This window comes from Patella vulgata, chromosome 6, assembly GCF_932274485.2.
Source record: "Patella vulgata chromosome 6, xgPatVulg1.2, whole genome shotgun sequence".
NCBI lineage: Eukaryota > Metazoa > Mollusca > Gastropoda > Patellidae > Patella > Patella vulgata.
The window spans coordinates 36303659-36327830 of NC_065884.2; the positions used below are offsets into that span (position 1 = coordinate 36303659).

Genomic DNA, 24172 nt, shown 5'->3' on the forward strand with positions numbered 1-24172 from the left:
TGGGGTTTGTGTTTAGGTGCCAGGCCCGTCTTATCGTGACCTCCCCTTACTCCACTATCCCACTCTGTAGGTTTGGTGTCTGTTTTTGGTGGAATAGTGTTTAGATGCCGAGTCCGTCTGATCGTGGCTCCCCCTTACTCTATTCTAGTTCGTTCGTTCGTTCTTGGTGTTTAACGTCTGCTTCCACATAAGGGATATCGCAGACAAGACATAGGAGAGCCGAAGCTGATTCCTGTTTTTTAGAATATGATTTTGCAATCTTTCCATTTGGCCTTAGGCCATGGATTTGGTTTAGTGGGAAGTTCCCTTTATTTAATACAAAACATATCGTTTGGTAGATGATCTCGTCTGCTTCTGGATTGGTAGATGTCATCGTTTGGGGTTAGTGTTTAGGTGCCAGGCCCGTCTTATCGTGGACTCCCCTTACTCCACTGTCCCACTCTCTGGGTTTGGTATCAGTTTTATTTGCGGAATAGTGTTTAGGTGCCAAGTTCGTCTGACCGTAACTCCCCCTTACTCCACTATCCTGCTAGTTTGGTAGATGTCATCTTTGTGGGGTTTGTGTTTAGGTGCCAGGCCCGTCTTATCGTGACCTCCTCTTACTCCACTATCCCACTCTGTAGGTTTGGTGTCTGTTTTTGGTGGAATAGTGTTTAGATGCCGAGTGCGTCTGATCATGACTCCCCCTTACTCCACTATCCTGCCAGTTTGGTATAAATCCCCTATGTAGTTTAGTGTTTAGATGCCGGGCCCGTCTAGCCGTGACCCCCTCTTACTTCACTATTCTACTTAGTCCAACTGTGTCCATTAGGGCGTGGATTTGTTCGAAGATTTGCAGTTTCAGATCTGGTCTCGGGAAGAGTAGGTTCTTAGTGTTGAATGGTATGTTGTTGGTCTCCATTGTTCTCACTAGTTCCCTTCTCTCCTCCTCGTATACCTCGCAGTCTACCAGGACATGGTTGGCGGTACATTCTTCTCCGCACTCACAGCTGATGACTTGGTGTTTGTAGTCTCGCAGCCGCTCTTTCACCCTTAGCTTCGATATAAGTCTACAAATATCTCTTCTAGGGTGATTGAGTGTTGTCTTTGTGTAGATCTTGTCATCCAGCCGGAATCTGTATGTGTCAAGTTCAACGAGATTTAATTCCCAGATTGAATTGACGTGTCTTTTGACCATACTGTAGATTTCCGTGGTGCTGTAGTCTATGGTGCGGAGTGGTGCTGTGTCCTTGAGACCTTCATTGGCGAGTCGATCTGCCTCCTTGTTTCCTCTAATGTTGACATGTGATAGAATCCACACGAGTTCTACTTTGCTTCCCTTCTCTAAAACCCTCTGGTACAGCTGCCTGATTTCCAAAATGACTTCTGGTCTTGAGTCTGAGTTGTCATTTTGGATTGAAATCAGACTGCTCAGAGAGTCGCTTGGAATGACGAACTTAATAGTCTTTTGATGGGAAATCCATGATATAGCGTCACAAATGGCCACAAGCTCTGCAGTGTACACCGAACAGTTATTGGGCAGTTTCCTGCTTATTCCCTGTTTCCCGTTTGGCAGGTATATTCCAAACGAGCTGGTGCCCCTTTCAGGATTGCGTGAGCCATCCGTGTACACATGATCCCAGTTGTCTTCCAGGTGTTCTAGAGAGAAAGCACGTGCAGCAGTGGGGTTGTTTTTCTTGTCGGTTTTCTGTAGTAGATCTAGATTAACCGGCGGTATAGGGAGCGTCCAAGGGGCGATCACTGGGGGGTCGTGTTCATTTATCACGAGCTCCCCCAGTCGCAGTTCTTTGATTGTTTCCCTGATACCCTGGCCGAAGCTTTTCTTTCTAGGATCTCTCACATATCTTGTATTTTTTAGACTGACAAAGGTTGGGGATCTTTCGCCCAGTTGCGAGATCTTAGCCCAGTACCTTGTCGCTAGTTCTTTTCTTCTTAGGGATAGGGGCAACTCTCTGACTTCCTGCAGTAGTGCCTCTCTCCCAGTCCCTTGCCCTACGCCAGTCGCAATACACAGAGCTTTGTATTGGATGGTGTCAAGCTTCCTTATTAGAGCACGATACACCATCATTAGTGTGACTCTGTTGGCCCCCCAAGTGCTGCCCGTTATTTTCCTCATTAAGTTTAGGATTTTGGTGCATCTATCTACAGTCTCGTCGATGTGCGGTTTCCAGGTCAGCCTTCGGTCAAAGATTACGCCAAGAAACTTGGTTTGGTCTTTAAACTCGATGGTTTTCCCGTTCATACACAGAGTCATTCTGCTTATCCCTCTATCCCTGCTTACAAGCATGCCGACTGTTTTCTTCTCCGAGACTTTGAATCCCCAATCGTTTGCCCATGCCATGAATTTCTCTAAGGCCTTCTGCATTTTCTTTTGTAGTTCACAGAAGTTCCTCCCTTTCCTCCATATGGTACTGTCATCAGCAAATTTAGCTAACTCAGTTTTGGCGTCGAGGTAGGACGATTTCTGTATGTCGTTGATCATGATATTGAAGAGAGTGGGACTGATAACCGATCCCTGAGGCGTGCCATTTTCTAATGTTTGCCCGGCACTCAGGAATCTGCCAACATTCACCTGTATCTTTCTATCGCTCAGAAAGCTTTTGATCCACCGAAACATTATGCCCGTTATACCAATACGTCCTAACTTGAAGAGCAGCCCATCTAGCCAGACTAAATCGAAAGCCTTAGTTAAATCTACGAACACGACACATAACAGGTTCCCAGAGAGGAGTGCCTGCGACATGACTTGCTGTAGTCTCACCAAGTGGTCCGTTGTTGAACGCCCTTTCCTGAACCCGCTTTGATTTTCGTCGATCAGTCGGTTGCTCTCCAGATAGAACTGTAGTCGTATGTTAACCATTGTTTCCAAGGTTTTGCACAGTGTGGATGTCAAACTTACTGGTCGATAGGACTCTGCCTTTGTTCTCTCTTTACCTGGTTTTGGAAGAGGGATGACGTTGGCTTTCCGCCATTCTTTAGGTACCTCTCCTGCCAGCCAGGATGTGTTGAAGAAGTTTAGTAGTATCCTTTTGGCATTTCTAGGCAGATGTTTGAGCATCGAGTACTTTATTTTGTCCTCACCAGCCGCACTATCCTTCTTGAGGGAAAGAGCCTTATTTAACTCCTCCTCAGAGAAGGGTAGATTGATTGGTTTAGCCCCTTCATTAGGTTCAATTTCTAATGAAGGGTGCTGTGTGTAAAAGATTTCCTTTCTCTTCAGAAACTCTGGTGATTGGTTTTCGTCCCTGCTTGCGTCAGCGAAAGCTTTTGCAAGTAGATCTGCCTTTTCATTGCCATTGGTAACGTACTCATCTCCATTCTTTAGGTTTGGTATGTTGAATGATCTGCGCTTCCCGTTCATGGCGTTCAGCTTCTTCCAGACGGCACCTGTTTGCGTGTTTTGATTCAACGCATTACAGAATGTCATCCAGTGTCCGCTTTGTGCCTTCCGGATGGTGTCTCTTGCGGCGTATTTCAACTTCAGGTAGTTTTGGTGATTGACTTCGTTGTAGTGGCGTTTCCGTAGGCGTAGTGCCTTCTTTCTTTCGTTAACCGCCTTCTGACATTCTTGTGACCACCAAGGTTTTCTAATCCTTGATTGCCCTCCAGAAGTCTTGGGAATGGAGTCGTCTGCGGCACCTATAATAGCACTCGTGATGTTGGCTGCGTACACGTCGATGTTGGCATCGATGATGTCTTCTTCTTTCCACCCAAGGCAGCCTACACGGAAATTAGCCCAATCAGCCTCTTTTATTTTCCAATTGGGTTTCCCGTTATAGACTTCCCTGGTTGTTTCACATTGGATGCAGAGTTCTATCAGTAGATGGTCGCTGCCAAGTGTTTCATCTTCGTGTACTTGCCAGTCGCAGCGGTTTGCCATACCAAGCGTACAGAGCGTGAGATCCAGATGTAAAGGTGAGGCATTTCCTCCAACAAAAGGAGGGCTCTTGTCGTTCAGTACGCATAGGTCGTTCTCTTCTATTATTGAGCATAGGCTAATCCCCCGACAGTCATTCCTCGGTGACCCCCACAGGACATGTTTTGCGTTGAAATCCCCACAAAACACAAATTCGCCCTGCGGAAGCTGGTCGAGAAGTGACTGGAAGTCAACTGGTTTTCTCGTGACATCTTGGGGTACATAGACATTCACTATTGTCAATTTTGTATTGACGTAGATGGCAAGACCACCGCCACGTGTCGTGCTGCCCGGTCTGTCCCTTCTCTGACAAGTGTATCCGGGCAAGTAGATGTCGTTCTTGGTTGGTAGTAGCTTGGTTTCTTGGAGGCATATTACATCTTTGGGGTTGCGGGTGATGTATTTTCTCAGCTCAGCACATTTGGGGGCCAGTCCATTAACGTTTAGTTGTAGAACTTTTACCTGGCCCGCCATGATGACTGTCCGGATGGATGTCTCTCTGTCTTGTCTATTTATTGGTCAATTGGCGATTCACATTCCATAGGAGGTACCTCATTAGTGTTCGTCTTTGGTGTTAAAACCGGCAAGCAACTGGGCATATCGCCAGTGCTTTAGTGACGAACATGAGATATCCTTCTACGGAGTGCGAGGTTTGCCGTTTGATCGCCTTTTGTGGTTTCTTCTTCTCTTGATCTTTTTTTTACCGTGTTGATTGAATTAATCATGACACACAGGACATCGGGGTTGACCATGTGTGTCCTTATTTTGCCGAGTAGGTTTGTCATCTTGGTAGTTTGGTCCTCATTGGACACGGCCACCCGGAGGAACTCGATCATGAAGTTCATGAAGCCACTTCCCGTTTTAAATTTAGGAATGAAGTGTGATTCATGAATATTCGTTTTCGGTTCCTCTTCCTTCTTGGATTTGGTCTTATTCTTTGGTGTTGGTTTGTCTTTTTGGTTGGGTGCCGTGGTGGGTTTTTTCGGCGTTGTTTGGGATGTCGATGGAATCGGCCCCGGAATTGGTTTTGCAACCGGAGCCCTATTCCTGACATCTTTTGTCCTCCCTTCCTTCTTTTTCGGCATCAATGAGGCTTCATTGAAACTTACTTTCTCTTTTACCTGGATCTTTAGAGTTTCCTTGGTGTTCTGGATTTTCGGGCATTCAGGAGAGTTCGCTGCATGACCGCCTTTACAGTTCGAACATTTATTTTGAATGCCCGCCCTGCAGTCGGTCGCCGCATGACTCCCCCCACACTGGGCGCACACAATCTTTCCTTTGCAGTACTTGACTGTGTGCCCCAGCTTCTGACAGTTGGCGCACTGCCTTACCCTCTGTACATAGGGGTGAGTACGTCGGTTGAGGTAGACGATTTTAAGTGCCTCGAGCGCTGTACCTTTCTTGAAGGTTAGGGCGACGCTTCCCTGGTCCTTCCCCTCGGCCACTTTAAACCGATATACCTCGGTTGCTTGGTACCCCCTCTCTATTAGATCCTCCAGAATTTCGTCCCCGGTATATTCGGCCGGTATCCCATGAACAACCCACCTTGTCTATTGACAAGGTGGACGGTTCGGACACCGTCACGGTCATACCGAGAAGTAGGTTCTGGGCCAGCGCTAGGTCCATGTCAGACCTACTTTTTAGGGCAAGTCTAATATGTCCCGGCACTGTGATCTTTATGTCGGGTATGTTGATAATACCCCACTTACTCTTCAATTCCTTGCCCACGGCCGTAAGTTTGGCTCCTTGGAAAGACTTACCTTCCAGTGGCCTCACAAGTACGGCGTGGGTCTGTTCTTCTCTCCTTTTTGTCGCAGGAAAGAACTTTGGTGCAGGGCTGCTTTTAAAAGCGTCAGCCATTGACATTGGTGAGCTAGCCTCTGTCGCCATCGTTCTTATGCTGCCGAAAAGTAAAATCAAAAACAAAAGGAGGGACTGAACAGTGTTGATTAAGGTTGTATGCTGTTGTTAATTAATGGTGTAAGCTGATATAACTGTTGTTAACCCTTTCCACAAAGAGCCGCTAGTCAATCAGTGTTATTAATACTAATTAACTATGGGTTCCTATTGCTTGTATGAGTTTACTTAACAGTTATGAGGCTTGGTAACTATAATAATAATTTAGATTGTTAGTGTTGTTTTAAGCTGGTATAACTGTCGTTAACCCTTTCCACAAAAAAGCCGCTAGTCAATCAGTGTTATTAATACTAATTAACTATGGGTTCCTATTGCTTGTATGAGTTTACTTAACAGTTATCAGGTTTGGTATTTATAAAAGAGATTTAGCTTGTTGGTGTTGTTTTAAGAGGTTTGTGACGAGTTCAATCAGTTGATTGGCTTGTACACTAAGCTTCTTGGTTATTAGATGATAGAAAGAAGAGTAGAATAGTTAAATAAATGAAGAGTCTGATAAGCAAAATAATGGAAATAAGGAAAGGATGAGAAAGAAAAATAAATAAAAATAAATAAATAAATGGAGTTAAGAAGTTGGTATATAGGGAGAATGAAAAAACAAATAACAAAAAGTAAAAAAGGGTGAGGGAAAGGTAACTAAATAAAGTAGATTAAAAATGTAGAAAATAAAATAGAAGGAGGAATTAAGGAAATAAGCTTATATCTGATATAAAAAAGGAAAAATAGTATCCTAACAATGAATCAAAGAGAAAAGAAGCAAAAAAAAAATGGAAGAACAAAATATAAGGTAGATAGAAAAGAAAAAAATGAGAACAGCTTCCTTGTGAAGGTATAAAAATAAAGACAACCTTAAAATTACTTATGGACTGGAGGATCTTTGCAGAATCTAGTAGTCCTGGGTTTGAGGAGTCTTTTGGAGTCTGGCTAGGCTACTTTATCTATGATAAACTCAGCAATAGCTTTGGAGCTCTGGTGTTCTAAATTGATTCTTATACGGAATTCTTATATTTAGTTCCATTTCGTGTGCGGAAATTAAATCAACGATTAGTTTTAAAATTAATTATGGTGCCGAAATAATATCAATCCAATTGTATTTTGGCGAGTGATTAAGCTGTCAATATGTAATTGTAAAATACCCTTTATTTATCCATCTAATAATTTATATTCAGATTTCATATCAAGTCAATTAAATGTTGTCTAAACATTGAAATCATAACGCCAATTAACAAACAATATGAGTATACTTTATTACAAAAACATTGGTGAAATATTCTAAAAATCTAAAATCATAACGGCAATTAAATAGCAAGACGAATATATTTCACTACAAGAACATTTGTCTGGATTAGGGGATTAATTATACAATAGGTAGCGGCCATTCAAAGAATCTAACGACAGACATTTATAACTGTTGTATATTCCATGCGATGGTGGTGTAATTACACGTCTGTGAGCGATATGGTTTCAGACGGAACCGAGACAGGTGGCTAGAATTTGTGATATTAGCAGACGATCATTCAAAGAATATAATCTAAATTGTAATGACAGGCATTTATGACTGTATATTCCAAACGACGGCATATATGCTATGGTTTCGGATGGAACAGAGACAGCTAGGACGTGGCTGGAATTTGTCTTTTATAAAACAATAGCAGTCGGTCATTCAAAGAATATAATCAGATATCGCTGACAATGACATGAGATTACATTTTGAACTTTTGTGTAAATATGTTTTTAGATTTTGTGTTTGTAAACAATACGCAGATTAGGTTTTAGACTTGAATGTGAGGTATCCCGAATGTTAGTGTGTAAACTGATAAGTGTTTTGTGTGCAATATATGTGTATATAGTTTGTAGAGGAACTTTTCATGTATTTGGATATTAAATATTATAATGACCCTGCTTGTTTTGCTTTTGTTTTTTTGATTAGAAATACTCGATTTTATTGTGACAAGACTAAACTAGATACGATTTGCAGTCCTTGCCCGTTTCAATGGGAGGCGGGGGCTGTATCTACAATTGTTAACAATACCCCTCCTTCGGTATTTCTTCAACATTCCCAAGGGATGGGGATACAAAAATAAATGTTGGCGCAAATAGTCTCCCAAAGACGCCTAGATAAATGGCGAAAATGACGTTTCATTTGTGGCTGAAACGAGAACGCACACATTAATTTGTAAATTCACAAATACATTTGTTATTAATTGCGGAAGCGGGTAAATAACTCAGAAAGCAAGATTATAAGTAACAAGATATACGTCCATTGTTTTGTTAATTTCTAATAAATAAAATGTGAGTTTTATCTACGCCGGGAAAAATGTCAATTCATTGTAAATCGGCTTTTCCCAACAGACGTCGGCAATACCGAAGAATGGACGATATTCAACAAATATGCAATTCATTCGCGAATTTTAGACACTATACTCAGATTCTCAATCTGAACATAGTTTCTAAAATTTGGAGACAGAAATTAAATATTTCACACAAAAACAAACGCCTTAAGTTTTCTAGATGACACTGGGCAAACTAATTACAAGACATGCATTGCTACTCACCCGTAAGTTACTAGATGGTTCTCGGTAAAGTGGTAATTTGGCGTTAAATCTAAACGCCTTAAGTAATTAAACACTCTGTTCATTTCTTGACAACGTCCGGGAAAATAAAGGCCTTGTCTAAAAACTAAACCCCTTTCAAATTTAAATGGTAGTGTTCATTTCTAAAAAACATCACGAGAAACTGGACGGTCGTAAAGTAGACGACCGATGTCAAAACTAAACGGTGGTTCTTAATCTCCCCATAGCACAAACTGAGTGGTTTTTGATGAATCTTGACAGCATTTAACACATTCTTGACGGCAATCTATTAGCTGGATACGTGTATTAAATTCTAGATGATTTTTCATAAAATCTGGACGATACTCGGTCCCTAGTGTAATAGACAACAATGTGTAGTTTTAGAAGGTTTTAAATCAAATTATTTGCATACCGATTCTGGAGTTCCCCAAGGAAGTGTACTTGGTCCGTTTTTATTTTTAATTTATTTAAATGATATCTCTGATAATATAACTAACAACATAAGGCTATTCGCCGATGATACTTCACTTTTTACCATTATTCATAATGATCCTATAAGTAGCGCGAACACTATAAATAAAGATCTTAATATTATCTCATCTTGGGCTAAACAGTGGTGTGTAACTTTTAACCCCAATAAAACCAAAAACATTATTTTTACTAGGAAAAATACAATTCATCCAGACGTTATCTTCAAAAATACAAAAGTGAAAAACGTAAATACTCATTGTCATTTGGGATTAACATTTCAGTCTAATGCATTATGGTCAAATCATATTTCAAATATATACCAGAAAGCTTGCGGTCATCTAATATTTTGCGTATACTGAAATATAAAATTACTCTCTAAGGGAGTGTTGCCGTACCCTTTTCCTGTTTCCAGAATTTCACTTAATAAACTATATCTTGCTTTTATTCGCCCTATTTTAGAATATGCTGATATTGGATGGGATAACTGCTCAATGAAAGATTCTGACCTACTAGAAAGTGTTCAAACTGAAGCGGGTAGAATAATAACTGGCCTTAGAAGAAATTCATCTAAACACAATTTATACAAAGAACTGGGATGGGAATCACTGTCCAATCGCAGAATAAAACACAAATTAATATATCTATATAAAATAAAAAATAACCTATGCCCCAGCTATCTGTCTGAAGTCTTTAACAAATTTAAACCATTAGTATCCAATTATAACCTTCGTAATGAAAATCAGAACCTCAATCCATCATTTTGTAAAACCAATTCGTATTCTAATAGCTTCTTTCCCTGTACAATTAAACTTTGGAACAATCTACCAGAACTTATTAAAAAATCACAAACATTAAGTACATTTAAATCAGGCCTTTCACATGTATATCCTTTAATTAGACCACCCTTATATTATAATACTGGAAATAGAAAAGAGAATATTATTCATTGTCAATTAAGAAATAAAGCTAGTAACTTAAATAATCACTTATCCACCATTTTCTGAGTGAAACAAAAGTGTGTCCTAACTGTAATTCTACAGACGAAGATAATTACCATTACTTTTTCATATGTCCAGCTTAAACTAAATGTTACAATGGATCTAATTTTATATGGCAACACCGATCTTTCAGATGATACCAATTCTAACATATTTGTAATAGTGCAAAAATTTATAAAAGATAGCAAGTGGTTTTGAAGCTTTAATTATTAAAATTATGTCTACAATATGTAATATTTTTCTATTTTCATAACCTTAAATGTAATTATAATATATATTTAAACATTACACTCCAAGAAATGTATATATGTTTGTAACACACTACCTATACATATGTCCACCATTGTTAACATAAGATTAAACTATTTTATATGTTTGGAGAGAACTTATATAGGCCTTTGCCTGTTGTTCAATCCATTTCAGTTTATTGAATAAAGTATTATTTAAACTAAACTAAACTAAACTAAGGTGATAGTCTATGGATGTGCATTTTTTTTTATATTCACCTTTTTTATTCGTACTTCATATGTAAATAATCGTAATCAAAATGAACCGATCGGATAAACGGCTCGCGGGAAATTAAAAGGTTCATCTAATAGTTCAACGCTGTAGATAAATTAATCGTGTGTTGATTTTCAACGTATCTCGGGAAAGTAAATGCTCGTCTAATAAGTAAAGGCTGTAGATAAGTAAACCGTGTGTTGATTTTTCAACGTATCTCGGGAAAGTGAACCTGGAGCCGTGCCAAGAACAAACGACTTGAAGGAATGCAGGTATCGCCTTGAAATTTTCAGGGCACCTAGGTACCGACGTGAAAAGTTCCTAGCCGAAATTTGGTAGACATGGTACCTTTGGTTCCACCTTTGCGCTTGCGCGAAATCAAAAGCAGCTAAATATGTTTGTTATGAAGGTATTTTTATATGCCCACATAGAAATGTGGTCGTATATTGTCGTCGCCCCCGTCCGTCCGTCCGATTGACTTTAAAATTATATACAGTGTTTAATACCATGAGACGAAGAAGCCTATTGATTTTCAGCAATTTCCGATTATTACTGCCAGAGTTATGACCCTTGATCACTTCAAAAAATCTTGTGGACGCTCTAGAGGCTAAAGTTAATATTCGATTGACTTTAAATTGATACACAGTGTTTAAGGTCATGAGGCGAAGAAGCCTATTGATTTTCGGCGAATTCCGATAATAATTGCCAGAGTTGTGACCCTTGATCACTTAAAAAAATCTTGTGGATGCTCTAGAGTCTAAAGTTAATAACCGATTGACTTTAAATGTATACACAGTGTTTAAGGTCATGAGATGAAGAAGCCTATTGATTTTCAGCGATTTCCGATAATTACTGCCAGAGTTATGGCCCTTGATCACTTTGAAAAATCTTGAGGACGCTCTAGAGACTAAAGTAAATATCCGATTGACTTAAAATTTATACACAGTGTTTAAGGTCTTGAGACGAACAAGTGTATTGATTTTCAATGAATCTTTTTGACTTGAACAGCTAAATCCATGATGTTCAAAGTTTCGTATACTAAACGTTGGAATGTTTCAGAACTTTATAAAAACCGAACAAATTCTAATGGTTTCCTGATATTTACTTTATGAGTTGTTACTCTTAATCAGATTTTAATGTATTATAAATGTTTCATTACCGAAAAAAGTAAAAATATTTGACAACAACCCCCGATTTCCAACCTCGGTGCATCCAAAAATTGTCTCCAAATTAAAATCGAACACCTAGTTCCATCTCTATTTTTTTGTTTTACTTTATGTACCCCCGGGAAAATGGCCACCGCTCGCCCCCCATGGGTCAGGCCCTTAAATTTCTTGTTTGGAATTGTGCTTGGGACCATATGCAGATATCCGGTGGGTTTCAAGTTGGTGTGCACGATAGTAGGGTTGTGACGCGCATGCGCTGGCCTACACTCGCAAACAACCTTGTCGGCACGGAAAACATCAAAGGCGAAATTCGAATTTTTGAAATATTCAAATACCAAACATTCGACCCATATTCCGGCTATCCTGAAATGTATTAATTTCAGAATTAGGAGACGTATTGAACATACTATGCCCTATTGTGTTTGTAAACAACTAACACAAAAGTTAGTATTTAGTTATAGTCCATGTCTGGATATACATTTCTCCTTTTGCCCGAACGTCTATAAAAATCAAAGATGGCGGCCAATAATTGCAACCGGGTATTACTATAAAATCAAAACAGATTCTTACCTGCTGGTCCTACTCGGGGGTTTCTTGCAATTATAAGTATTTGAACAACGGTGTAGCGCCGATTAGCTAATAATAATTAAGCACGATTTCAGAAAAATTAAGACAGATTCATTAGATTGCTGAATAAGCGGAACACTTTTAGAACACATCAAAAAAATTTTCATTGTGGCGCCATTATATAAATAGACTTCCGGTGCAGTCAGTGGCAGTGGTTCTAAATCTGACTGTTTTAAACGAAACAAATTATTATATACATAGAAGCAATATATACATGCTAAATTAAATACACGGTTTTATTTTTTGTAAAAATTTACAAACCTGCGGTCTGGTATTCTATGTGACCATTATAATTTTTTTTAAAATATCACGGCTAAAGCACTCTGTTGATGCTAACTTCACTACATCTAACTGAATGTCGCTGATATAATATCAAAGAAAGAATTTGTCGCAATGACTAAAGTATAGATACTTCTTCTTAGTTAGTTGTATTTTACGTCCGCTTCCACCGAAGTGATATCGCAGACAAAAAGTATAGATAACTTGGAGAACCATTATATCAATAAGTCGATAATGAGATACACGTGGATGATCAATTAAATTTGATTGGTTACTTTTCAGTTAACCAATACTGTCCAATTTCGATTAGGCCTACATCAACCAATTACATTAATAAGAGTTTTACTCATTTTTTGTTCATTGCACATTGAATCAATTTTCGAAAACACCAGGGTGCTGAAAATCACATGTACACTATATATTCATTTGATCTATCAGTTTATTGGGTCAATAAAAAAGACAGACATTTTAACTATACAGACAACTTAACACCAATTAACATTCAAGTCTGTCTGGCAATTGTCTGATTAATTGGTACTAACTCCCTTCCAGTGAAGAACAGCATGTGATTTTCGAGATGTGAATTAAGCCCTTTATTACTTTTCTCAAAACTTGACGACTCCCGAATTCAGACTTTGTATGGAGTTTTTTTTTTAAAAAGAAAACAAATCGTGGAAGGTACACATTACTTGTGTTAATGATATGAAAAAACACACAAGATTTTCTAAATCGACACAAGTTTGTGTTAATGCAATGCAAAACAACACATAACTTGTGTAGATTAGTTTTAACACAAGTACTTGTGTTGAGATCCAACACAAGTGTTTTTTCAGTGTATATAATGGAACGCTGAAAATCTATTATTTTCCTTTTTGGAGCCTATTCAGACGCTTTTATTTCGAAAACTTCTCTTATTTCCTTTCTTAAACTTCTGTTACTTAGAGTCGTAACGGTGGTCTATGGTGTGAATCCAAATTTGAAAGCCTCAATATAGTATAAATGGTCCAAAAGGGCCACAATCTTTGAAAAGAAGTCGAAAAATCATTATATCTGTAAATCTGCTTCTAATGGTAGAAGGGAGGTAAAACTGTCCAATGGATCTTTCTGAAACTTCTGGTACAGGAAATTAAGTTCCCATATTACTTGTTAAATCTATCCCGATAATGATCCGTAAACAGGAAGTAGTCAAATAAATATTCGATATTTAAAAAAAAAAAGACAGTAAAAAAAAAATTGGTGCTCTTGCAACAATCGGGATTTCACCGTCGGGTGTGACCGGATCAAAACATCTAAAGTATCGTTTGGTAGCTAGATAAATGGGCTATTGTATGACACACTTCCTGTCTGATTCCTGAAAGCCTGTTCAGTGCTGCTTGCAGGTCTAGTTCTTCTTCTTATTATTATTATTCCAATTTATTTTTGATTAGATCTCAGCAACTGCTTGTCGGATCGTTACGATTTCTTCGGTTTTACTGGAAACGTGGGTGTGACTTAGAGGATAAAGCTATTTTGAACGTTCTGCGACAATGCGAAATGTCCGAAATCACCGAAGCTATCGTATTTAGAAATATTGCAGTAATTTTAACTATAATCATTGGATTTTAACTTTCGATACATCTTGGCCGCCATTGGCTAATTCAGTTTTTCAGTCCTAGATTAATTATTTATTGTTCGATTTGTATAAAACAAAGTTCATATGCTCCGTTGTCTCAATTGCCATTTTTTTTGTTACCGATAGAGTTATCTGTCGGCACCGGAAGTGGCGTAATTTTACCAAAAACTACAATTTTGACAGTTAGGTACCACTTTTCGAAAGCAAATATTATTTTTTTCAAATCTGGTATAACTGAAAGGGTGCGCCCTTTAAAGGCGCACAAAATGTTGGGCCCAGTTTTTTTAATTTCGATTCCGTTTTCGGGCTTTTTCGATTAAAAGGTGAAAAAAGGTGTAAAATTAAGCTATTTACAACCCATCCAGCGTTTTCATATTTTGAAATATTACTTCGTAACTTTCATAAACTCGTAGCAATAATCTATACGGAGAGAATGTATGTGAAAATTAATTTGTAATATGCTCAGTTGCTGAGAAATGGTCAATTGTGCATGAGTCACTCTTTATGCTATTGTGCCTGTAAAAGAGTCAATTATTTTTGGATTTTCATAAAAGTGAAACCATTTGATGCATAATGTTAATTGTGACTAGTTCAACTCAATTTAACATTTTCAATGTCACCGGAAATGACAAAATTTGGACAAAAACTGTATTTATAGCCTTCGAAACAAATAATTTATTCAAATGAGTTGTATTTGTTGTTTATTTAAGATTTTGATATTTGATTCTAATCAACTAAAAGATTGAACCCATACGATCATATAGATATCACAAAATGGTTTCTAACTTGTTCAGTTGCGGAGAAATAGGCAATTTTCAACAGGTCACTTTTCAAGGTTTTTTGTCCATAAAGTGTCAATTATTATTCGATTTTCATGAAATTTTCACTGTGTGATACCTAATGCCATTTACGATTTCATACAAGTAATTTAAGATTTTCATTATCACCGAAAGTAACGTCATTTTGGCAAAAACTGTATTTTTAGCCTTCAAAACAGATATTTGTTTCAAATGAGTCTGATTTGTAATGTTTTTAAAATTATGATATTTGATTCCAATCAGAAAATAGATTGAACCCATACGATCATGCAGATACCAGAAAATGGTTTCTAACTTGTACGGTTGCAGAGAAATAGACGATTTCCTACAAGTCACTTTTCAAGGTTTTTGGTATATAAAAGTGGCAATTATTATTCGATTTACATAAAATTTTCACCATGTGATGCCTTATGCCATTTCTGATTTCATGGAACTAATTCAACATTTTCATAATCACCGGAAGTAATATCATTGTGGCAAAAACTGTATTTTTAGCCTTCAAATCAGATATTTTATTCAAATGAGTCTGATTTGTAAAGTTTTTAAAATTATGATATTTAATTCCATTCAAAAAATAGAATTAACCCATACGTTCATACAGATACCACAAAATGGTTTCTAACTTGTACGGTTGCAGAGAAATAGACGATTTTCTACAAGTCACTTTTCAAGGTCTTTGGTCTATAAAAGTGGCAATTATTATTCGATTTTTATAAAATTTTAACCATGTGATGCCTTCTGCCTTTTATGATTTCATAGAACTAATTTAACATTTTCATTATCCCTGGAAGCAATGTTATTTTTGCAAAAACTGTATTTTTAGCCCCCCCAAACGAACATTTTTTTGAAGTGAGTTATATTTATTATTCGTTTAACATTATGATATTTGACTCTAATGGACATATAGATTGAATCAATAAGATCATATAGATGTCCAAAAATAGCTTGTTGCGAAATAACCATTTTGCCAGGATCACTTTTTTGACATATGTAACACATGGTAACAAATGTATGAATGAAATTGATATTGCTGGGTTCGATTGATTCTGCGTCCATTTTATAACACGTCTGCAATGTTTATGTGGAAATCTGTTTATCGGTTCCATTGGTACTGAAAGTGATATGAGTTCAAGGGTAACGTGGCACCAGTGAAACCCGTCATTGATTTTAGTGCTTACCCAATCAAAATTGAAGTATCTACTAAAATTTGGATTTTATCTTTAGTTAAGATTTCGAGAAACTGGGCCCTGGTGTTATAACTTTCCAAAAATGTATAGTTTGTTGTTTACCTAGCGGAAACTGTGTTTCTAAGCAAGCTAGAAAGTTTGGATGCAGGCCTTATATATCTGGGTCTTTTAATATGTGATAATGGTAAACTCTCTAAAACAGAAAAATATGTGGCATCAGAGGAAAGGTAAGCAGTGGGGGCACTGCAGTTTCAAATTAAACCTTTTATAATAATTAAGAGTTTCACACTGTGTAGCTTGTGTGAAACAATATTTCTTTTTGTTAAAATTATTCTTCCTATTAAGCTTTCACAGTTCATAGTAAAACTTATTGTCCTATTAAAATAAAATTATTGTACCGATCACAGCACTCAAATTTTAATCTTTTAAGGGCGTGTGAACTGTGCTCTGTTTTGGATGTGTATTTTTTTATATTTGTCTGCGATAATTATTGGAGACATAGTAGGATGATTACAAAGGATATTTAACCTCTACAATATGAGTATGCAAGTACTTTCTGCATTTTGAGTTTATATGGTCAACCGCCAATTTCTTGGTTATTAGAATGTTTTAACGGTGCTCCAGTGCATTTATAAAAATCAGCCAAAAATATAACTCACTCTGTGACCAAGAAACTTAAATTTTTCTATAAGTTAAACAAAAAACATAGAGAGAGAGAGAGAGAGAGAGAGAGAGAGAGAAATGGAGTATAATGTCCAGTCCATTCGACACAAACTAGGTCATTTCGGGACTAACAGATGGTTCAATTTTATTTCAATAATTTGCTTATGATACAACGTGCAGGTGCTAACCATCCAACCCCTCAAGAAAAAACATTCAAATGGTTACATCACACAAAAATCCAATTTAGCAATAGGTTAATTGTTCATGAATGATGATTTTAATGGCAAGTCTTATATTTGTTAAAATAAGCCCCAAATATAGCGTGTTTATTCTGTGCATGAATCACTCTGCCCAATGCATGGTTTTATAAAATTAATTTAACATTTTCATTATCCCCGGAAATAATGTTATTTTGGTAAAAACTGTACTTTTAGCCTCCATAACAAATATTTTTTTGAAGTAAGTGATATTTATTATTCATAAAAATTCCAATGAACAAATAAAATGAATCTTCCATGCTAAGAAATAACCCATTAATCAGGGGCTGTAATCCAGAAGTTACAATCCCATACAGGGGCCGCGCAACCGGTGGGGCTGCGGGGGCTTCGACCCCCCCACTTTTTTGCAAAAAAAAAAAAAAATTTACAAGTCACATGTCTGTGAAAGGGTATCGCTACCAATATCAAATGCTCTGCTAAAATGTGTTGTCAACTGATTATATGTAAAAAGTACAATATATAATGTCCTAATACCGGTAATGATAAAGTCAAAGTACCTCAGAGTTAAATGTAAAACGTATAGTGACAAATGACAAATGCCTTATTGGAAAATGTTGTTTTTGATTTATCTTTGATATTAATTTATCATGCAAATCTAGGATATCACAGGACTTATTAACATACACAGAAACAACACCGAAATCAACCTGGCACACTATAAGCCAGCACACAACAAGAGGAAATAAATCTAGCACACTATAAGAAATTTACTTAACCTTAACAAACGATCAAATTTGGATGGTACTATGATTACAAGAAGGGAGGTGGGGCATGCAATATACGGGTCTTAATACGGAATTCCAGATATCATGTAGTAGTTACATATCAGTGAAAGCAAGTTCATTTCTCTTTGTAAATATTTAAATAATATTTTCTGGCACATTCGTATTTTCATAACCTGAGAAAAGATCATTTGGATGGTACTAACCTCTATTAAGTGACCGTGTGTGAGCGGGTGAGTGTGTGTGTGTGGGGGGAGGGTGGGCCATCAATGTTAAAATACAGGTCTTCATACGAAATTTCAAATATCATGTTACATAACCGAAAAGCACATTCACTGCACTTTTAAATTAGTAAATAGTTTTCTAGCACATTCATATCTGCATATCTTGCAAAACATCGGGTGTTAAGAAACTCTATTAAATGACAGGGGTGGGGGTATTTAAAGTAAACAGACAGGTCTTAATACGAAATTCCAGATATCATGTTAGTATCACTGAAAAGCACGTTGATTGCTCTTTTCAAATATGCAAGTAATGTTCTGACAAATTCATATTTTAATAACTTGAAAATAAAGAGAGAGAGAGTGAGAGAGAGAGAGAGGATGAGTGGGGGGCGATGGCGAGTATCAAAATACCGGTGTTAAAATTCCAGTTATCATTCCAGTTATCGTGTTATACATCACGGGAAAGTATGTTTCTGTGCTTCTTTGAATCTATCAGTTATTTCCTGGCACATTCATGATTACGTACTTTAGAAGAGAAAGGAAAATCCTTGTTGTTTTGTAGAACGAAATGTGTCACTGTGCATACCAATAACGAGATTTCGTTGCAGTCACGGTCGTCCACCGAATTTCTTATACTTTGCCAGGTTTATTTCCTCTTGTAGTATGCTGGCTTATAGTGTCCCAGGTTGATCTCGGCGCCATTTCCGTATATGTTAATAAGTCACTCAAAATGGAGAATATCACATCAAAATTTCAAAATTTTCCTGGAGCCCTAAAGTGGGCACAAAAACCCATGCCTGAAGACTCTGGCACCTAGGACGCATGCAACAACACCTCTCGCCTCACTAAGCGGAAAGGAACCAAACATACATTTCAAGTTTCATCAAAATTGGATGAAAATTGTGACCTCTAGAGTGTCCACAAGCTAAAAACGTGATTTTCGTACAATCAGGTCGGATAAAAATTGGGACCTGATATAATTGAACGTTTTTTACAATTGGCGAACAAAGAAGAATCACAGTGAAAAATAGACGTTAAGGATGAGGAGGGGGAAAAGCCTTATTTTAATATTAGTTGTGTATAGGATCAGGCAGTAACGAACAGAGGACAGAGTCCGATACGAATCCGTTAATAAAGTAACTACTATTCGGGTGACATTTCAAAGAGTATTCTCTCAATGTTGTCAAGCTAATGACAAGTTTGGGAGAATACTCTTTGAAATGCCGTCCAAATAAATAAGTAGCTGTTTTTCCATAAGCAGGTGTTACAGTTTATGCTCGTAAAGTTTAGGGTTTTCATAGTGGCAAATCAATTGATAATGTACAAAATGATTTTATGAGATATATTTCAAATGAAGATAAAAACTTCACTATGTTAGGCGAATCAGGAATTTTTCCAGCTATAATAATAAATAGTCAAATAAGATTTATAAGATATTGTTAAATAAAAAGAATTTATTAATATCTAATGTATACACTATTCTATAGGATTCGTTAAATGGTTCTCTAAATTGGGTAGCTGAAATAAAATTACTTTTAAATAATGTGGGGTTTTCTTACATTTGGCATTAACAAGATGCTTTTGATGTATTAATGTTATCACAAATAGAACTCCGTATAAATGATAAATCTTTACCAGGAATTGTTCGCCATACTATAAAACTCCAGTATACTACAGGTTTATAAATCATATTAAGCTAAACATGAACAACTGATGGTAAGATATGTGCCAATATTGAAAGGAGCTGGGATCTATTGAATATAAAGCTATTATACGTGACTGGCCACAGCTAAATGAGTTGGAATGCACGCAAATCAATAATGAGATAGACAAAACAAGTGAAAATATTGATTTTGATCAAAATTGAGATTTTTACAAAAATGAGTCTATATATATATATATACTATCTATCGACACAAAAGATCAAAATAGCAATAAATGATTTTAGAACACCTTTATTTGGACGTTTTGTAAGAGTACTGTATTCTTAAATCTGTCCTATTTCTTAAAATTCTCAGCAAAATTAGTTATTTTTCTTCGCTCGCAGTGGGACGACCGTTCATTCCTCTTGCATAATAATTGGCATCGTTGTAAAGCGGAGAATCTCTAGTTTACAAATATGACCAAAGTATTGCAGATAAAAACCCCTAAAAATGTAAACAAACTCCGCTTGTTGCTATGCTGTCTACACAACTCGCTTGCTGATTGGCACAGACACCGCGTGCAAAATACGTGGCTGACTTGAGCGATAATGTTTCGGGGAACCTACATGCGACTCAGCTGTCACGAATCAATGATACAGCCGTCGACAATTTATTATTTACTCCGAATAATTAATCCAAGCGGTGATTATTTGATATCTCGTTTCATCTTTAAAAAAATAATTTATAGGCCTTCAAAGGAAATAAACAAAATGGGCATTAATTTTCTTTTCAAAGAGAATTTTATTGATACCTGAATTCCATTTACTGTCGCTTCTTCATATGGCATGCAAAGTAAGGAATGCATATTGGATATTACTGTTTAAAATTCTCTTATCACCATGGGTCGAAAAAATGAGAACGACCAACGTGCCGAAATGTGACGATTCTCGAGTGGGAAAACAGTCTGCAAATTTTTAATTACACCGCCGCCAATGAAACTGACATTTCTAAAGGGACTCATATTTTGATACCGTTATGGTAACTGAAAATAATAATTGACCTATCGTACATGCAAAACCTTATTTTAATTCACGTGTTAAAGGAACACACGTACAGCTGTGGCAGCTTCTTTGATGATTACCCAATCAACAACCTTAATGTATAGATTGTTCTTCAGTATAACACTATCATATGAATATGCTGCATGTGTTGTGGATGTTTCGTTATGAAAAGAGTGCATTTACCATGATTTTGGTCTTCAGCACCCTTGAAATTCTAAATAAAAAATATTAAACAACAAAATAGCAAATAAATGGCGGAAATCGCCAGATCAAATTTTTACTACGATTTTCGTCTTCAGCACCCCTGAAAACCATGGAAAGATATATTCAACGATAAAACAGCAAATAATGGCCTGGTTGCTCTGGGATTTTGTTTTGGAACATACCAAATCTTTGACTTGCTTTTTCTCGAAACTTACTTTTGTGAGTTAGGTAGCTTCAAATGGACACAGCTCAGTCAATTTTTGTCTGATTCAAACAAACTATACATCAAATTGAAGGAAATAAGTTGGAGAATGTGACAATTACAATAACTGTGACTCACTGTGCCATGGGTGGTCACATATTTTAAGTTGCATCAAAACCAGATAAAAATTGTGACATGTCGAGAGTCCACAATCAAAATTTGAACAGATTTACAGGACCAACGACATAATACATCCACGGCGTATAAGAATATTAGGTAGAATCTTCTGACATTTTATTTTTATATTTAGATGTATCCAAAAGCCTTCTGACAAAAATTGTCCTCACATAACACAGTTAAGATACATACCAGATTCTGATCTACTTCTAATTTCTAAATCATCCTCAACACTGGGGTTCCTGAGCTTTCTATCTAATAGCAAAAAATATACCACTTTCTCTGTATTATGTCTGTAAATTAGTAGAATGATGTGATTAGTATGGATAAAATTAGAAATTTATTAGTGGCGAGTAGCCGTCCCAGATTTCTCTCATGAAGCGACTAGTTTCATTCATTTCGAACTCATCAGGCTTAAATGAAATTGTGCGGATGTTCCCTTTATATAATCGTCTGGGACCGGAGCACAAAAAAGGATCTCGGATGGACCTGCGCAGTGCTGTATCACCGGAGCAACTGCTTCCGTTTAATGGTGAATAGAGAGACGGCTAAAGAATTGCCATTATAAAATGCTTATTTGCTTAGACTCTAAGGCTCACAACCCATTTGACTGTGTCGTTTAAATTAATATAAACAAGTGGGAATTATTTGGATAACCGGAATGGGTTGTTGAATTGTGTGATATGTACTAAGCTTTCCTAGTATTAGATGGCATAATTTGGAATTCGTCCAGACATGCATGCTTAGTCTACAATCAAACTTAGTATTCAACTGCTATTTGCAGTAATTGTGCTGTTTATGACCCCACCATTGTTCAATTTAGTAAGCCCTCCCAAGAGAAATGGCATCTATTATCCTATTCCGAAATAGCCCATGCCGTGCACCCTCCAAAAAAGCCAATCAAATCATTTAGAAGGTTGATATGCGAGTAGAAATGTTACGATACAAATAATTGGGCTTTCCATGACTGATCCCGACTGAGACATATGTCGCATTGGATAATACTTGAACCATTTTAAATCGAAATGGATTCACAATTAAGAACTTTTGCAATGACTGACTATACAATTTCATAAGATTTAGTCCCGAAGGGTCCCCACATTCTTCATATTTACATGTGATTAGTATGGATTTAACCATGTCAGACCTAACCAGATAAAATACACCTATTGATTATCAAATTACATTTTGGTGAAATAGCTTAGATACCGGTAGATGTCATTATCAGAATAAAAAAAATTCTAAAAATATACAGTTCTTCAATGAAAATATTTTGAATTTATTCTGATCTTTGATGAAATGGGTAACAAAACATAAGCCCACAGCAGCTAAGTCATCAATGCATTGGAGAGTAAAAATCAATATCTTTATCATAATTTTTGAAATTCAATTTGTCTCACTAATGTAAATAACACATATAAATTTTAAACAAGCCAACAGTGAGGCTAATGTTCCCAAAATAAATAGATGACACACATTAATTAATCGCACATTTATTTTTTTTCAAAAGTATCAAGCAATCAAACTATACACTATAATAAGTTTCATCGAAAAATCACTATCAGATAGAATCAAGATTATCTTGTCCCAAAGCATTGACCAATGAAATTGATTAGCGTTGATTAGCTCTGCTTAGCTTCAGCTCCAAATGTTAATCATTGAACTCAGTCAAGACATTCACCTAAAGAACATCTACATCAAGTCTAAACATTCTACCTCAATTAAAAGCAGAGTTGTTATGTTCCAAAGTCTTGACCAATCAAATTGCTTATCGCTCATTAGCCTAAGCAGAAAATTCTCACCATCGAAATTAGTCAAGGTAATGATATAATGAATCTATATTCGGAGTTCCATCGCTTTCACTTCATTATAACCAAAGTTATCGTGCCTCAAAGCATCAACCAATCAGATTGCTTATTTCTGCTTACCGTAAGCGGACAATGTTCATCATAGAACTCCATCAAGGCATTCACCTAATGAACGCCTACACCAAGTTTAAACATTCTATCTCAATTAGAAGGAGAGTTATTGTGTTCCAAAGTCTTGACCAATCAAATTGCTTATCGCTCTGCTTACCCTCAGCAGAAAATATTCATAATCGAACTTAGTCAAGGTATTGATGTAATAAAGCTTTACATTAAGTGTCCTCACTTTCACTTAATTAGAACTAAAGTTATTGTGTCTCATGTATATCAACCAATCAAATTGCTTATCTCTGCTTACCCAATTAGAATGAGAGTTAATATTGTGTTCCAAGCCTCGACCAATTGAATTGCTTATCTCTGCTTACCCTAAGCCGAAAATGCTCATTTTCGAACTCCATCAAGGCATTGACCTAATAAACACCTACACCAAGTTTGAACATTGTAAATTTTCCAATCCATGAATAACTATTTCGATATCAATGAAATATATCTTGGACACAATATGTGTAACTGTCAAATTGCACCTTTCCTTTAATTATTGACTTAGTAACATGTGTACTTTATTTGGTTGATTTACTTTTGTTTTATGTATAATTAAGCATTCCTAAATTTGATTCAAACTTCCAGGAAATGGTACTCTCGAATATCAAGTAACCCTGTTCAGCTTGTTCTCTTAGATAAGCCCTGTATGATCTAGTCTCATGCAAAATGTCTTTAGGAAGAATGGTGTAGCTGTTTATTGTTTAATTCTTGTCTCATCTCTTTCCATTTATCTGGCATTACATAATATACGGTAAGATTTGAAGCAGAGTTGCTATAGACATAAATTATGAGAATTAGTGATACTGTCTTTGCGTTTTTTAGCAGTAAATTTGATTGTAATTTTTATGCTATGCGGACCATGTGCTTTTCCTTCATTTTCCGCCATTGCAGGCAAACCTTCACTTATTTTTGTCAAGGTTGTGATGTTTTTCTTAGACAAAAGACATATTATTAGTTTAATAAATTGGT

General features: G+C 36.7%; 1 protein-coding gene across 6 annotated transcripts in view; it reads right to left on the minus strand.

The window, feature by feature from the left end:
* LOC126825386 (serine/threonine-protein kinase BRSK2) overlaps nucleotides 1–24172 on the minus strand; it is a 695489-nt gene that overhangs the window by 323773 nt on the left and 347544 nt on the right. For 5 of the 6 annotated variants that reach the window (XM_056101811.1, XM_050555009.2, XM_050555005.2 and 2 more), the window contains exon 12: nucleotides 21429–21529. The exons of the other annotated variant lie outside the window; for it this stretch is intronic. In XM_056101811.1, the coding sequence (XP_055957786.1) occupies nucleotides 21429–21529 (101 nt within the window). The remainder of the gene's footprint in view (nucleotides 1–21428; nucleotides 21530–24172) is intronic. 6 annotated transcript variants of the gene reach the window in all.